The 17,436-nt window shown below is 43.4% G+C and overlaps 1 protein-coding gene across 9 annotated transcripts in view; it reads left to right on the forward strand.

The window, feature by feature from the left end:
• The window catches only part of SHC1 (SHC adaptor protein 1), a 170,294-nt gene that overhangs the window by 44,901 nt on the left and 107,957 nt on the right, over positions 1–17,436 (forward strand). For 6 of the 9 annotated variants that reach the window (XM_068126930.2, XM_078785367.1, XM_068126925.2 and 3 more), the window contains one exon: positions 13,018–13,185. In XM_068126930.2, coding sequence (XP_067983031.1) covers positions 13,024–13,185 — 162 coding nt within the window. In that variant the 5' untranslated portion in view covers positions 13,018–13,023. Of the gene's footprint in view, positions 1–8,996; positions 9,459–13,017; positions 13,186–17,436 lie in introns of those variants that run through there. The other 3 variants (XM_068126922.2, XM_068126923.2, XM_068126924.2) reach the window with 2 other exon arrangements.

Genomic DNA, 17,436 nt, shown 5'->3' on the forward strand with positions numbered 1-17,436 from the left:
CCCTCTCTCCACCCCACCCCCAGGAGTACCTCTGGCTACGGCTTCCTCTCCGCTCCCAGCTTTTGTTCATGTGTTTTGTACCATCCTCCAAACAGTGATGACTCCATGTACATTTCGCTGTCTGACAACATGGACCAACTTCTATCCACTCATCCCAACTCTCTCTTCATCATATGTGGCAACTTTAACTGTCATCATGCCAGCTGGCTGGGTGTGGGTACCTCTCACCAGCCATGGCATCTCTGCAAAGGACTTCTGTGACTCATTGGGACTGACACAATATGCCAATTTCCCGACCCGGATCTCAGTCAACGGAGCATCTTCTCTTCTAGACTTGGTTATGACAAACTTCCCTGCAAACGTCTGCTGCTCTTCTTCTGCTCCAAACAGTTCTTCTGATCATGTGCTTGTTAAAGTGGATATCTCTCTGGCCATTCTCAGAGAGCCTCCTCAGCATCAACGAGTCTGGCATTTCACTCAGGCTGACTGGCATGGTCTTCAAGCAGCCATCAATCATCTGGACTGGTCTCCCATCCATACTGCCTCTGACATCAACTCTTCCTGGGAATTCTTCCAAAGTGAACTGCTCTCTCTCTCTCATGCACAGATTTATCCCATCTCATCTTCATTTGTCATCCCCTTCCTCCCGTCCATGGTACACTGAATCTTGTGTTGAGACAGTTGCTCTGAAACAACTTGCCTTTGCCTCTTGGAAGGCTAATCCAACTGAAGGCAATCTCAGTTCCTTCCACCAAGCTCGGAACAAGTGTGTGCCTACCCTCAGGAGAGCCAGGAAGCACAATTTCTCTACTCTCAAGACTGAACTCTCAAAACTGTCTCCTTACTTCAAATCCTGGTGGCGTCTGGTCAAATCTGTTTCTGGTGTTTGTTCTCTCTCCATCCCCTCCCTTACCTCAAATGGCTACACAGTTGACACCGCACGTGACAAAGCCGAATGCCTCAACACTGTGTTACTTCAAAATCTTGTGTCCCAAACCCATCTCTCTCTGTACCCACCTTACCCAGTCCAACACAGCTGCTCCTTGACTCTGTGTCCTCTCCTGACAAGGTGGAGAAGTTTCTGTCAAAGCTGGACTCTGATTCTGCAACTTTAGCAGACGGCATCAGCCCACGGGACCTAAAATCCTGCTCAGCCACTCTTTCACACCCCCTCTATATTCTTTTCACCCTCTCTTTTGCTCAAGGTCATCTGCCATCAGTTTGGAAATCAGCCAACATTACCGCTTTACACAAAAAATGTGCAAAAACAGATCCTTGCAACGACAGACCAATAGGCCTGCTCCCAATTATCAGCAAAGTCATGGAATCCGTCATTGCTTCGGATATCAAATCCTTCCTCTTCTCCAATGGCTTGATCTTTGATCATCAATTTGGTTTCAGACCAGGTCACTCTACTCTGGACATGCAGCTTCTGCTGTCTCAACAATGGATGGAGGTCCTCAATGCCAAACAGGAAATTAGAGCTGTCTCGCTTGACATATCACGTGCCTTCGATGCGGTCTGGCACCCCGCTCTGCTCACCAAACTCTCCTCCTATGGTATCCATGGAAATCTTCACGCATAGCTTGCGGACTTCCTCTCTGGTCGAAGTCGACGTGTGGCCCTGAATGGATTTCTCTCATCTCCCCTTCCTATTCAGGCTGGAGTTCCCCAAGGCAGTGTTCTGGGCCCTGTGCTTTTTCTGGTCTTCATTAATGATCTCTCTGACTCTCTTGAAAATCCTCTCTATCTCTTTGCTGATGACTCCACTCTCTGCCGCTCCATTCCTCATCCCTCAGATCCGCAGTCTGCAGCCTCCGCACTCTCTGCAGACCTGGACAAAATCACAGACTGGTCAAACAAGTGGGGAATATGTCTTTCAATCCTGACAAATCTCACACTCTTACTGTGTCTCTCCGAAAATACCATCTGGACAACCCTCCCAGCTACTTTCTCAAAAATCCTCTCAAAGAGGTTCTGTCACTCAAGCTTTTGGTTCTCACTATTTGCCATTATCTTTCCTGGGAAAACCACATTTCCAAGCTGGCCTCCAAAGCCAGTCGCCGACTGGGCATCCTCCGTTGTGCGAACTCCTTCCTTGGCACACTTGAGGTCCTCACCACGTACAAGGCTTTCATCCGCAGTTCAATAGAATACTGCTCTCCCTTCTGGGCTGGTTCTCCTGCCTCACACCTAGCTCGGCTTCACGCTGTTGAAACCAAAGCTTTCAGAATCATTGGAATCTCCCGCGATGAAGCTGATTGTGAGGGCCTTTCACTCACTCACGCACCGCAGACAGGTAGGTCTGTGGTCTTTCTGTCTTATACTGACTCCTATCTGGCCTAGCTCCCCCAGCTCTATCTGTGCTCTCTCCCCCAAATATTCCTTTTGGGTCGCACAAGATCTGCCGCAAACCCTCTTCTGGTGAAATTGCCAAAATCAAGACTCTCTGCTCACCTTCACTCTTTTATTCCTCTTTACTCCCGCCTCTGGAACAAACTCCCTCACTCTCTTCAATCCCACTCCTCCCTCCAGGTCTTTAAAACAGCTGTTCACCACCATCTCTTATCTTCCCCCATCCAAAACCTTGATCTTTTCTACCCCCGTTAATTCACCCCAGATCCACTTTTTTGAATTACCAACTTCTTTCCTGGAAGTCCTTGAAGTGTCCATGTGTTTTATACCTCCCCCCCCCCCCTTCCCATGCTCCTCCCCCCAAGCCCTCTTCCTCCCACAGATCTTCCCCCCAAGCCCTCTTCCTCCCACAGATCTTCCGAACTTCCCTGTTCTCTGCTGTTGTACGTGTGTGCTTCCCTCTCTCTCCCCAACTTGTCGCCCGCTCCCTTTATTGTATGTTTTGTGTGTCCGTTTTTTTTTGTGTGATTAATGTTAGCTCTTGCATGAGCCTTGATCTTGTATACAAAAAAAATATATGTATGTATATTGTTGTGGATATGAGAATTGTGTTTTTTTATTGTTGTGTAAATTGTTGTAAAAATATCGCCCTCGTTCCTCCAGTTGTGTATAAAGGTCAAAGTGCGTCCCGTAATTAGGTCATAAACAATCACGTTTAGCCAATCATAGATTTCCTCCTTGTTGGTAGTTTATTTCCTTATTCTATGTAGGTTAAGGCCGTGTCTTCCATTAATTAATACTCCATTGCACCGAATCAATTAAGAATAGCTTCCCTTCAATAATTCCATTTCCCAGCCAAACTCTCCATCTCTGGGTAAAGCAGTTCACAAGCGTGGGGTGCGCGCCCTCTCATTTCGCTGCTATAGTGAATATGTGCTCCGTGCTCTGTTTGAACAGGAGGGGCGGGGTCGCCAGGGAGAGGCAAGCCCAGGGCGCGCCACGAAGGGCGGGGCTGTTCAGCCCCATGCCCAAATAAGGAAACAAGCCCGTGGCTCGCCACGAGGGGCGTGCCGTCGGCGCCATGCCAAAATAAGGAGACAAGCCCGTGGGATTGCCATACAAGGTCACGAAACAGAGCACGGGGGGGAGGGCGGTACCGAAACCGACGAGGGCGTGACACACCCGCGCTGAAGGTATGAGAGAAGGGTGCGACGATCGCTAAAGGAAGATAGACCAGAGATACGGCAGATGAGTCCAGGTGCGTCAGAGAGTTGGCAGTCCACCGGGAGAGAGTTGAGAGTTGCACCGGAGTTGCGTGAGAGATACGGAAAGCCTTTGGGTGGTTGTTGCGTGAGAGATACGAAAAGCCTTTGACAAAGAGCCGCTTCAACCAGCCCCGTTTCAACCAGCCGCGTGAAGCCCTGACGGGGCAGCGAGTGACCCTGCCGGTGTGCGGTGTAAAGCCGAATACAAGGAGCTGCCGGCTCCTCGCTTCCCGCCCGGAGTGGACCTGCTCGCTGTGCCCTGTGATCCCACCTGCTCATCCCTCCAAACGAGTCCTGTCCTTCCATCCTTTTATGTACATGAGTTTGTTTTGTGTGTTCTGTCCTGGGTAATAAGTTAAGCCTGTTTCGTTAAGCTAGAGTTTCAGTGTCTCCTTGATTTCTTCTGTAAATTAATTTATTATCCTTCCTTCTCCTTGGTTTCTTTTGATTGTAAATAGCAAATAAATTATATTCGTATTTCCTACTTCTGTCTTCCTCTTCTTCACATCCGTGTCGCCTTTGTCTTTTCCCCATTGAAAACCTGTGGCACGATTTGGCCCACGTTTAAGGAATCGGGTCTTAGTAATTGTTAATAGTTCGGGCCGCGGCCGCCATCCGCTCGGCAAATCAACACCTTATCCGCGGTCCGCAACAATATATACGTATATATATATATATATATATATATATATATATATATATATATATATATATATATATATATATATATTTGCCAAACCATGTGACCTATGATGTCATAAATGTAATATTTCAATACAAATTGGTCATGTCATGTGCATGCAATTTCAGATTTTTCGGATAAGGATTTGATTAAAACATTTTTGGCTGGTATACCACTTCATCTGTGATATTATTATGATTTTATTCCCCATTGGGAGTACTTGACAATGTGGCAAGGTTAAAATTTTTCCATTCAGCAGTTTCCAAGAAATAATTTTTAAATTATTTGTGGTTCATCCAAAATGGCTGCCATACCACGTGACATATGACATCACAATTCTCATAAAAACATTCTGCATGGGTTTCACTCCTACCCTGAAAGTTTCGTCTCAATCGGACATATGGTTGCTGAGAAAAACGAGGTTTAGCCCGGACGGAAGGACCGACAGACAACCCGAAAACACAATGCCTCTGGCCATCTTTGGGGGCTGAGGCATAAAAATCGGGGTCTACCACTATCAGGCATCAAATTGGGTCCATGTTTGATCCCCCACCCCCTCTGCCCCACCCCTGAAAATAGGAATTTCTTATTAGCTTCTTCCTCTGAAACTACACACACTATTTCGATGAAACTTGACCACAACCGACATCACCCATGATGTACCAAAGTTTGTTTCACGGCAATAAGAAAAATCAGGGTCTAAGGAATTCTACAGGGGGGTTGAGCCCCCCAAAGTAGGTATTTGCTCTCTTCTCCGAAACGACATACACTATTTCATTGAAACTTGACCACAACCTTCATCACCTGTGATGCACCAAAGTTTGTTCACGGCATTAAAAAAATCAGGGTTTAAGGAGGTGTGCTGGGGGTTTGACCCCCAAAAATAGGTATTTGTTCTCTTCTCTGAAACTAAACACACAATTTTGATGAAACTTCATCACCCTTGATGTACCAAAGTTTGTTCACGGCATTAATAAAATCAGGATATATGGGGGTCTGCAGGGGAGGAGGGAGGGTGCCCCCTAAAATAGGTATTTTTTGTTTGTTTAAAGTCTTATGATCACGTTGATATCGTATGATTCTACATGCTGCCCTGTCTCCGAGCAACCACTGAATTTAGTTTAAAATACCATGATACTATTTAAAATGCCTTTAGTCAGTGTAGTATACTGCTTTATTCTACCAGGTAAGCACGCAAGGGTATTGTCCCGATTATTTTTTAATGTCCAACCGAGGGATGGCACACACAATGATGTATCACGTGCCTGTGAAACACCAGTTATGGATTATAGTTGGGTCGAGATTCAAAGCCATGCTTGAGCGCAGAAGTGGGTGAGCCAAGCAACCTTAACTTCCAACAAAAAAGAGAATTTTTGAATCGGAGGACATATCGTCTTCAAATTATAAACAGTAACCTATAATCTATATTATTTTATATTAATTTTCACTACAATATTCTCTCAGCTATCCTGTGATCTAGTTTCTTTTTTCATGCTGCAGTAACCTAAATCCCTGGTGTTGGCTTAGCGGTTAGGGTGCTGGCTTGGGATCCTAGGATCCTGGGTTCGAATCCCGGTCGATCGCTGAATTAACGCCAGGGGGGTTGACTCAGCCTGTCATCCTTCCGAGGTCGGCAAATTGAGTACCAGCTTGCTGGGATGAATGATCACGGTGTGTACCCCGGTTTAGAATAGGTACACCGTATCCCTGCGCATCGTAACCAAGGGTTGGCGTCAGGAAGGGCATCCGGCCATAAAAACATTGCCTCAAACAGGGAACCATGATTGTCATGGGGCCCGCAAGGCTAACCCCCGCTCTAGCGGGGAAAATGGCCTTAAAAAACGATCATTCATTCATTCATTCATTCAGTAACCTAGCTTTGCCCTGCTGCATGCCCCCTTGTAATGCCCTTTTATAATGTTATGCATTTCCCTCCATGTGAAGCCGCTTTGCAGCTGTGCTGGTGCAGTGCATGTATGATGTTAGAGATAAAATAAATAAATGCAATCATTAAATATTATTGTGGAGAAAAACGTTGAATGGCAATGAAAACCATGTGTACTGCAACCGTAAGGGGTATTTGATGGGTGTTTTACTGCGGGTTGCGATTTTGCGATTTGACTGCCATTTCAGCACTGTGTTTGAAAGGCATACTTCATTACCATTGGGTTTTTTTTTTTAATCACGACAGGATGCAAGTGTTTAAAAATGTGCCAAATATGTTCCAAGTAGTCTGCAGCAGGTGCAATATCCTCATTCCGAGAGGAAAAAGGAAGCTCTCTAATTTTATCAGGCCGACACGTTGTGAATGGGAAAAAGGCTTCAATGGGCAGTCGCGCTCAGCGAGGGATGTATGGATTGGTTGCGAACCGAAGGGAAGGGGGGGAGGTTGTGCGCTACAAATTGCCTCCGAAAGACGTTTTTTTCTGGGATCTGTTGGTAATGCCATGATGTGATTGGCTGCGCACCATTGAGCAATGGGCAAGGCATCCAATAAGGTGCGTGGATGCAGCAATTCATTCAAGCTTTTCACAGCCTACCGATCCATTCATTAAAATTCATTCAGAATTCTGCAGCAGCTCATTTTGTTTTATCCTTTTTATTTTTGCCTCCTGTGGCCTTTCCTATTTTCCTTCCTCATTTCCTTCCTCGATTTCTGCATCGTCAAACATGCTGCGTCTGCATTTGCATTTCTCTTTTTTATTTTTATTTTTGAGATTGTGTTTGTCACGTACTTGCTCCGCTGCTTTGTTAACCCATTCACAAATAGCTGATATAAAAAGGTGAATGCACAGCCAGGGCAGAGATGGTGGGACATCTATTCGAGACGGAATCATTTTGGAATAGCAGAATGTTAAAAAAAAAAATATTCAATTTAAACTTGCTGGTGGATGCAATACATTCTTCGGTTGATTTAGCCGTTTTGTGGCGTTTTGGAGATGCAGCTTCAGAATGGTTAATTGTCTCTTCTTTTTTTTCCTACTGTACGCTATTTCTTGTCATTTGACGTGAACGTCGTCCTTGGTGACGTTGACAAGCTGGTTTTATTTCACCTTCTTAAAATTTCTGTCATTTTGTTTTCTTTTGTGCTAAATGCTGTGATTTGTGTTTTATTTCCTCTTGAGGTTTGGCTGGTCATGAAGGATCCTCTACATGCATTACAAAAGAGAAAATTTTTGTTGCGAGATGACTAGGAGCTTAAAACGTCATATGATAATGGAATCTCGAAGGTCACTTTAGATGGGAATTCCAAACAGGCTCTTCAAATTGTTTCAATTTGTAGATTCATTAAATCATGTTGTATCAACACACACCTTGCCATATGGTACTTCCCATTTAGATAGATAATGTGAAGAGTGGGCTTTTAACCCCCCCTCCCCCCACCCCCCAACCTCCACTATGATGCCTACCTCTCTCCGGGCAGGCTGGGGTTAATAATTGAAATGCATGTGTGAGCGTGTATGCGTCCATCTGCATGTTTGTATGTGAAAACATGACTCATTGCCGCACATGCCTGGTTTGCCCATCTTTTTTTCCAGAATGTTCTTTTCTGAAGGGCAAAATAGCCATTGCGCTAACAACACCCTGCTCAGCACCCGCACGAGAGACTGTTGTTGGTTAGACAGCAGGCTCGTTCCATTTGTCCGTTGAACGCTGTCCTCTGGCCCACGTGTACGGGCTCGCCTTGTCTCCTCACCCCCTTCCGAATTCCTGCCACTCATAGAGTGGAATGCCCACGCTGATCGGCATACTGTTTCACCCTGTGTTTTCGACCCAGGCAGGCTCTTTCTCTCTTTGCGGACGCCATTTGTGAAACTTATTTGTACACCATTTGTGAAATGTATTTGCCTTTGGTGTCCAAGTGTCAGGAATTGGAACCCTTAGCATTTGGGACATCCATTAAGCTTCCTGGCTTGAAAGATTTTTGGTGTGTCTTGTTCTCAGAGAAAGGTGTTGTTGTTTTTGGCACTGGTGGCAGTCTTTCCTTAGCTTGATGTATATCCTCTTCGACACGTATTACATTATCAGTAAAGACAGAAGGAATGCTTTAAATGGAAGATTGTGAATAGGGTGGGTTTTAATTGGGCAGTGGCATATTTGCTTCATCAAATTGTATTGGATGTAATTGCATTAAACCCTGCAGGTGGGTGTTGGTGAGCTGTAGCAGATCTTTTTGACGCTACCCAATGGAAGCTCTATGTTGAACCACAGCTAGTGTTTGGAAGGCAGTGGTCACACTGATTAAAGACTGAGGCACAGCATCGTCCTTGTTCAAGAAAGCTGTGCTTTTGACATTCACAGAAAGGCTGCCATTCCACTGGGTGCTTTCTACTCGTTCCTTCGAGACCCACGCCCACCCGACCGACCTCTGTGCTTTCCTGTATTTGCGTGTCTCCTTTATTTATTTCATCGAGCTTTCTTTCTCTCTCTCTCTCCCTCTGTACTCCTGTCTCTGTCTCTCACACCCATTGTCCGTTTCTCACATAAACCGTTCTCTCTCTCTCTCTCTCCCTCTCTCTATCTCTCTTCCTCTCCCTCTCTCTCTCTCTCTTCCTCTCCCTCTCTCTCCTATTGCCTCTCCTCTTGCACGCCTCCTCAGTCTTTACAATCCACTCCCACCCCCTCCGCCCCCCTAAAGCGTCAGCTTCGTGGCGATGTCTACCCAGCAATGAGGGCATGTGCGTCGCAAGATTTCTGGTGAATTTCTATGTAGTAAACTCACACAAGACCTCATCTTCACTCTTCGCGACATTTCAAACAGCGACAGTGGCCGAGGTCATTCCACTACAACTGCTGGGGCTGCAAAGCCTGCCAACATGCTCCAGAGGAGCAAGTACAGCCGCTTTCGTGACAACGTTTCAAGACATTGTGACGGTGATTACGGAGCTTTATCCGAAGTGCCGCCTTTGGCCGGAGAAGCCGCTAACAGCAGCGGCACAAATGAAGACGCCTCTCATGCAGAGCGGAGGTCAGGAAAAGAGGCTTCCTTGTCTGTTCTTCTGCCAGGCTTCTCTGGACCACGACCTTCGAACACCAGTGCGGGGCGCAGCTCAACGAGCAGCGGGCCCATGGAGCAGATGGAAAAAGTCAAAAAGCAGAGCTCCGATTGTGGGAGAATTGTGCGGTATATGGAGGGTTCAGTGTGGGCAGCACAGGTATGGCCGCCATGCATCGGGTGCTTTGGGGGGTGTTTGGAAGGATGCCACAGAGGTGGGAATGGATTGGTGGATGTGGTGTAATGTCATTCAAGAGAGAGTGATCTCTTGTTACCTCTTGTCATGTATATTTGGTGATTTAACGTCTTGACAGATTTTCAAAGGTGTGAGAGTTCACCATTCACTGTGGGGATTTCATATTTTTTTTCATTTATTTTATTTTGCTTTCCCTTTCACCCTGAGAAATTGGTTTCTGTTTGACTCCTTATTTGTTTACTTGCTTGTAAATGGAAGCAATGCTATTTTAAACTTCGGTTTCCATCCACATTCAAATTTGACCTTTTATTGTACGGTCACCAAAGCTGCTGTTGTATTTCGAGGGTATTATTGCGACATGAACTTCGGTCATTCTGGATTACTTCAAGACCATTTTTCTGTTTTGCACATCAATAAGACATTGCCGATACCATGGGATCACCACAGTGTAACAGCTGCACCCATGCGTCGTCTCCAAAATGGCGTTTCTTGATTCTGCAGTTTGCTTGAATTGTTTGTCAGAGACGTGTATGGATCATGAAAACCGATTTGTTGTGTTGATTTTATTTGGCTTATCAAGCTACCAATGTTGCAGCTGAATTTCAGCATTTTATTTAAAATGGAGGATTTAAAAGAAAATGTTTTTATAAATAATTTTGATCTTGCTGTTTTCTTTTTCTTTGTGATTGATTGATTGGCCATCCTGTCTTTGCTCTATTGTTATTGATGTTATTATTGTTAATATAATTATTCTCCATGAGGTTTTTGTTGGCAAATGCATGTTGAACTGGGATTCACTTCTGAATTCAGTCTGCTGGTTGCATCATTACTGATGCACAGGTGTGCTACAGATGCGATCCCCTTAGAATTTGTAATTTGTTCACGGGGCCCATCATAACTCGCGTACTCTTCACGAAGGACACCGTGGGATCTTTAACGTCCACCAACGAATGCTGGCAGACCCCGTTTAACGTCCATCCGATGGAAGGCATACGCATTGATGAACCTCCCTGCTTGTGAAACACCTGGATGACAGTTTATATCTGGGTCGGGATTCAAACCCAGGCTGGACAATCATAACATAGGAATGATATGCAATCATTGTGAAATACAGTTGTCTGTTGGCCTTTCTTCCTTTTTACTTTCTTCTTGTCTCGACTTGTTCGACAATTCTCTTCTTCCATTTCTGCTCTTGTCTCTAGCTCTGCTTATTTCTATCCTTCGTTTGGTGTTATTAAAAAAAAACAACAACATTGGTTGACAATCTGGTGGCCTTCATGGTGTTGGTGATGTTAAGCTTTTAGTTACCTTTTACAGAAGCATAAACTGGATTTCATTTTCAAGCTTTGAGGCAGCAATTTCACTTTATAGAAACTTGCACGCATCCATGAAACCATTTACATAAACCTGTACACATCCATGTGACAAGCCTGCTGTTAGCTTCACGGCTAAGGTAGCTGGCTTAAAATTCTAGGGTCTTGAGTTCAAGCCCCTGTCATGCCGATGAATTAACACCAGGCGGATCAAATCAGCCTGCCATCCTTCCGAGGTCCCAGAATATGATGCAGCCAAGCAGCCACAGGCTGCATAATTCATATGAATAAAAAATAAATCCATGTGACCACATACATAAACTTTGACACATCAATGGGACCATTTACATAGTTGTACACATCAATGGTGCCATCTTCATAAATGTGTACACAATCATGTGACCATTTATAGTGCCTCTAGAAAGTATTCACACCCTCTTGACTTTTTTCCACATTTTGTGTTACATTTTGTGTTACTGCCTAAATTTAAAATGGATTAAATTGAGGTTTTTTTTGACACTGATCAACACATAATACCCCATAATGTCAAAAGTGGAAATTTAATTTAGAAATTTTTACAAAACAATTAAAAATGAAATACAGAAATATCTAATTTACACAAGTATTCAACCCCACTGAGTGAATACCGTGTGGAAGCGCCTTTGGCAGTGATTACAGCTTCGAGTCTTCTTGGTTATGTCTGTATCAGCTTTGCACATCTTGATTTGGGGAGATTCTCCCATTCTTCCTTGCATATTTGCTCAAGTTGGATGGGGAGTGTCGGTGAACAGCAATCTTCATGTCTTTCCACAGATTCTCAATGGGATTCAAATCTGGAGTTTGGCTGGGCCACTCAAGGACTTTCACGTTCTTGTTCTGAAGCCATTCCAGTGTTGCTTTGGCTGTATGTTTGGGGTCATTGTCCTGTTTGAACATAAATGTTCACCAAAGTATAATGTATATTGCACTCTGAAGCAGGTTCTCTTCAAGGATTTGCCTGTGTTTGGCTTTATTCATTGTTTGCTGTATTCTTACAAATCTCGCAGTCCCTGCCACTGAAAAGCATCCGCATAGCATGATGCTGCCACCACCTTGCTTCATGGTAAGGATAGTGTTAGATGGGTGATAAACTGTGCTCGATTTCCACCAGACATAGCACTTTACATTCAGGCCAAAGAGTTCAATTTTCATCTCATCAAACCACATAATCTTTTGCCTCATGCTCTGAGTCTTTCACATGCCTTTTTGGAAACTCCAGACGTGCTGTCATGTGCTTTTTTTTCTCAGGAGTGGCTTCAGTCTGACCACTCTCCCATAAAGCTGAGATTTGTGAAGTGCTGCATAGACTGTCGTCCTTCCGGCAGGTTCTTCCATCTCAGCCAAATAACTCTGTAGTTCTGTCAGAGTGGTCATTGGGTTCTTGGTCACCTCCCTGACCGAGGTTCTTCTTGCGCAGTTGCTCAGTTTGGTCGGATGGCCAGCTCTAGGAAGAGTCTGGGTAGTTCCATATTCTTTCCATTTCCTAATGATGGAGCTCACTTTGCTCTTGGGAACTATGAAACCTCTAGAAATTGTTTTTCTACCCTTCCCCCTATCTATGCCTCCTCACAATTCTATTTTGGAGTTCTACGGACAGTTCCTTAGACTTCATGCATATATATGTTTGCCACCGAGTATGCTGCGGATCTTCTTGTAATGTGCTCCATACCCTGGTCGGTCATTTGTTGTGCATTTGGTTTTACTGAGGCTCTTACTGTTTCACTTTGAGTTGCAGGTTTCTCATCTCCTATGAGGGATCATAAAGAGCAGTGGCCCAGCCAAACTCCAGATGTCATACTTTCTGCTTTCATCTAAAACCTTTACCCAAGTTGCTTAATTCAAACCTTCATATATATAGAGGATCACTTTTCATGTTTGTAATGTGGAGGCTTTTGTCCGAGTGAGTAGTCTTTTACAAATATGCTGACACGTGAGATTATTATATTTGTAATATTGGTGTTGCGTAAGTAAAGTTGAGTGTGCTCTCCAGGGTCTTGCATAGGAATGTCTGATCGGAATCTGCCTTGAGGATGCTGCAGGGTCAGATTAAAATAATTGCTCATTTCCTTGCATTGTCTGATGGGGTGGGCAACAGGGTTTAGAGGGGAACAGTATAGGGTAGCAAACATAAAAATCGGCCATTCCATCCACCAATCATGCGTTCTTCCCAGGTTGTCATGATGAATAAACTGGCAGCGGGCCGCAAGACGCGGGTTGCAGGCGTACACCTTGGCGGTGAAGACTGGAACCGAAACGGCAGCTTTGTGAACAAGCCTACGTGTGGATGGCTGCACGCTGATGACAAGATATTGGGGCCTGGTGTCTCATATCCCGTCCGGGTAAGCCATCTGCTATCCATGTCATGGCTTATGATCTGCATTGCACACATTTTTGAACCACCTTGCATTTAGTGTGGGTCGTAGAGAGATGTTACGTTTCTTGTACTGGTTTTTGTTTTGTTTTGTTTGCTTGTTTGAATGAAGGAGCCTGTCTTGAGGGATAAGGCCTCAAGCTTGGCGCAGTTGGGTTTAAGTGACATCATGCTTTCGGCCACAAGACTGCTTTTGGTCTCCTTTGTGTCACCCCGATAGGATGCAGGAATTGATACCATATAGCCCATTGCAGTGTTCCTATAAAGCTTACAAAGCAATCGACATTTTATAATGGCAAACAAAACAACAACCTTGCTGTGAACGGATGCAGGCCACATTGCATTCCATCACTAAGGGGGGGTGGGGGGGGGTTGTGATATTATGAACTAGTGATTGTTTTCCAATTATTTATTCCATATTTAACTTGTACCAGTGTTATATTGACCAGGAAAATGCTGTGACCACGCTTCAAAATGAAATTATTGTTTTTCTTTCTGAGACTGTGACATCATCGTATTCGACTACAGTAGTAGTAATTATGTTGGGAATGTTAAGTGTGAATGACTCAAGGATATACGAATAGATAATTGGTATTTATATCCACTGCCAGCTAGAGCAAGACTTAACTACAGTTCAGGGTTTTCCTGGGTTTTATTTTCACGCACAATAATTGGCAGGTTCATCTCATTTGTTGTGCAAATTGGGTCGAGGCGGTACAGATATTGGATCTGGGACAGGCATGGATCCAGGCTGGAGGGGGAGAGGGGAGGTAGGATTTTATACTTTAATAAATATTTTCAGTTTACTTTTTCGGAAAATTGCATCCATAACCCCATGCCACATTTGTAGCAAAGAAGATGCACTTCTGTCACAAAAAACACTTTTTAATAAAACAACAGTTTAGCCCAGAAATGAAACATAAATAATATTTCCATTTTCTTTATTGATTCGTCCATTGATGAGGCCAACACAAAGTGAAGGCCCACAACTTTCTAACCTTTAGGTAGCTCAGCAACTTTTCGTCCCCAATCATATGCCAAGTCAGTCATGCACCTAGTGAAGGTAGCTGTCCCACACACACTTGTGGAAGTCACTGTCGAATATTTAACATTCACCAGTAAACGCTAGCAGACAGGACATCCGGCTTCACATCCCATTTGACGATCCGTCTTCGTCGATGCGATGCCCTGCCTAGAAAGCGTGGTGATAGTAACCCAGAATAGACGGCCATAAGGCCAGAAACCCAACGCTGATCTCTCTTGTGCGACCTCGGAAGGAATTATTCTTCATGTGTTCTTGCATGGTTGTAAGGTATATGTTGATTTGGGATTTTTTTGAACTTTCCTTTTCTTTAATTGTAATCTTTTGTGTGTCTGTGCATTTGCTTATTAGCAATGGTGGATCCTTGCCTGGTTTGGGAAATTGAATGCACTAGGATCACATTGAAGACATTTTTATTGATGTGCAGAGTAAAACAGTTAAATGTTGTGAAATGAATATCATTCTTTATAGTCTATGCCACATTACACGAGTCTGTTTCAACCCAACCTGTAAATGTCGTCCTTTTTATATAAAAAATATTTTTTCCTTTTGACCACACATTGTATATTTGGTATGGTCCTTCTGCTTGCTTGATGGATCACGGTGGGTGTGCAAGTTAACTTTGGCTACAGTTGAGGCAGAGCAAAGCAGAATTTATTTTTGTCTCGGAAGCAAAAGCCATTTTAATACTCCTTACACACAATAGTTGTTTGGAACGAAACATTCATCTGAATGCAAGAAACCTGTTTGGATCTGTTAACATTTCTCATTAATCAGTTTTTATTTCATGTTGATAGAGTGGGGTTGAGCTGTTTCTATTATTATTATTATTATTATTTCATGTTGATAGAGTGGGGTTGAGCTGTTTCTATTATTATTATTATTATTATTTCATGTTGATAGAGTGGGGTTGAGCTGTTTCTATTATTATTATTATTATTATTATTTCATGTTGCAGAGTGGGGTTGAGCTGTTTCTATTATTATTATTATTATTATTTCATGTTGATAGAGTGGGGTTGAGCTGTTTCTATTATTATTATTATTATTATTATTTCATGTTGCAGAGTGGGGTTGAGCTGTTTCTATTATTATTATTATTATTATTTCATGTTGATAGAGTGGGGTTGAGCTGTTTCTATTATTATTATTATTATTATTTCATGTTGATAGAGTGGGGTTGAGCTGTTTCTATTATTATTATTATTATTATTATTTCATGTTGCAGAGTGGGGTTGAGCTGTTTCTATTATTATTATTATTATTATTATTTCATGTTGATAGAGTGGGGTTGAGCTGTTTCTATTATTATTACTACCAACGGTACCCGCCCTATGGGCGGGGCTTCAATTGGGAGGCCCAAATGAAAAGGCAAAATATCAGAAATTGAAGGTTTTTTTTATTTTAAATGATTCATATAAACATCCGTTGAATCATATCACACGCAAATCATCAAAATCTAAACAGTATCTTTAGAATTTCAATAAAAGCCACATCACTGTTCATATCGGCAAATATTATTCCATCATGTTTCAAATCGTGATCGATACACTATGATCGTGATGATCGTGATCGTGAATCGTGATCGATTAATCGTGTTCACAATCGCTATGTCGTATGTACTCCCGATACGTGTACCAAATTCCCGATACGTGTCCCAAATTCTCGATACGTGTAACTGTACCAAATCAACAGTTAAAAGGATTTTGAGCCGATAGCTGTTACGGCCTTGGCAAGATCGATGGAGACGGCGATCTGTTAGAGATCGATGGAGACGGCGATCTGTTAGCATATTCACCACCAAAATAGCTCTGTGGAATTCTCTCATGTACAGATTAAACGTTACGGCTGTTACGGCCTTGGCAAGATCGATGGAGACAGCGTTTATTATACTTTTAATGAAGGGCACTGTCTCAAGCCCCAGTCCCCATCACGGATGGGGCTCAGCGGTTTACCCGAGCCTGACGGCCAAGGGGAAGTTACACGCTGGCCCGTCCAGTGTAGCGCGCGTGCGGCCCCGGACATCGAAGGGCATTAAACATTCATTAAACATTAAACGTTCATTAAAGGATTACGAAACGAAAAACATTACGAAATTACGTTCACACCGTCACGTCAAACACTGCCGTGAACACATACATCGTCACAATGAGAACATCGTCACAATGAACGTTATGCGAATGTGAATGTTATGTGGGAGTCCAAACCTGAGAATACTTGAGACCAAAGCTGAAATTGGGAAAACTAAATAGCCTAATTTACTCCTGGAGATCCCAGGATTACCCACACAAAATATCGTTTCGATCGGTTGAGCCGTTTTTGCAGTACCTTCGAACAGACAGACAGACATTTGGTGAATTATAGTAAGATTATTATTATTATTATTATTATTATCATTCGTTCGTATGCAGCACAAGGCTGCAGGGTAGCATCATTGGCTGAGGTGTGGCTGTGCCACTGATATCATTATCATTAGAATTTTTTTTCTTCAATAAATATTTTGCCAAACATAGATCTGTTTTGGTAAAATGACATTCTGCATCGGGCTGGCTTCGTCATGACGAGGCACAATTTGCATGAGTTATAGGGAGGGGCGTGGAAGAGAGGGAGGGGAGAAGAAGGTGAATGAGAAAGAATGAATGGAATCTGCAGATTTACTCACCAAACCAAACTGGTTTTTTTTTTTTTATAAATGGGGTTGTGGTGGAGGTGGGGAGAGGTGTTTTTGGGGGAGGGGGGCAGGAGGGGTGGGTGGAGTCTCCAAGGTACTGAATTTGGAAGGTTTGAATATTTTAAGCTTTAATGCTTTCGTTGTATTGCATACTATTGCGTATAAAAATATTTTTGTGAATGAACACATTGGATCAGTACTCTGGGGTTGGTTCATTCATCTTACACCTTTCTTTCATAACACCTGCTCCCCTCCCTTCCTCCACCTTCCCCTCCCCAAACCACCATTCCTCTGCATATATCTTACAGTGAAAGGGATTTTGACTAGATCAGCTTTTCTTTTTATCTTTTCATTGTTAATATAAACGTTTTGTGAACAAAGGAACAAACATGGTTGACAAGTGAGGAAAATTGAAACATTTGTTGAATAAAGAAGGGATGGAATGGATATTATGATGGGTTTAAGGATGAAAAAGATGCGGAACATCAATGGAGATCTTTGAAGATG

This window comes from Myxine glutinosa, chromosome 10, assembly GCF_964187855.1.
Source record: "Myxine glutinosa chromosome 10, kmMyxGlut1.1, whole genome shotgun sequence".
Lineage (NCBI taxonomy): Eukaryota > Metazoa > Chordata > Myxini > Myxiniformes > Myxinidae > Myxine > Myxine glutinosa.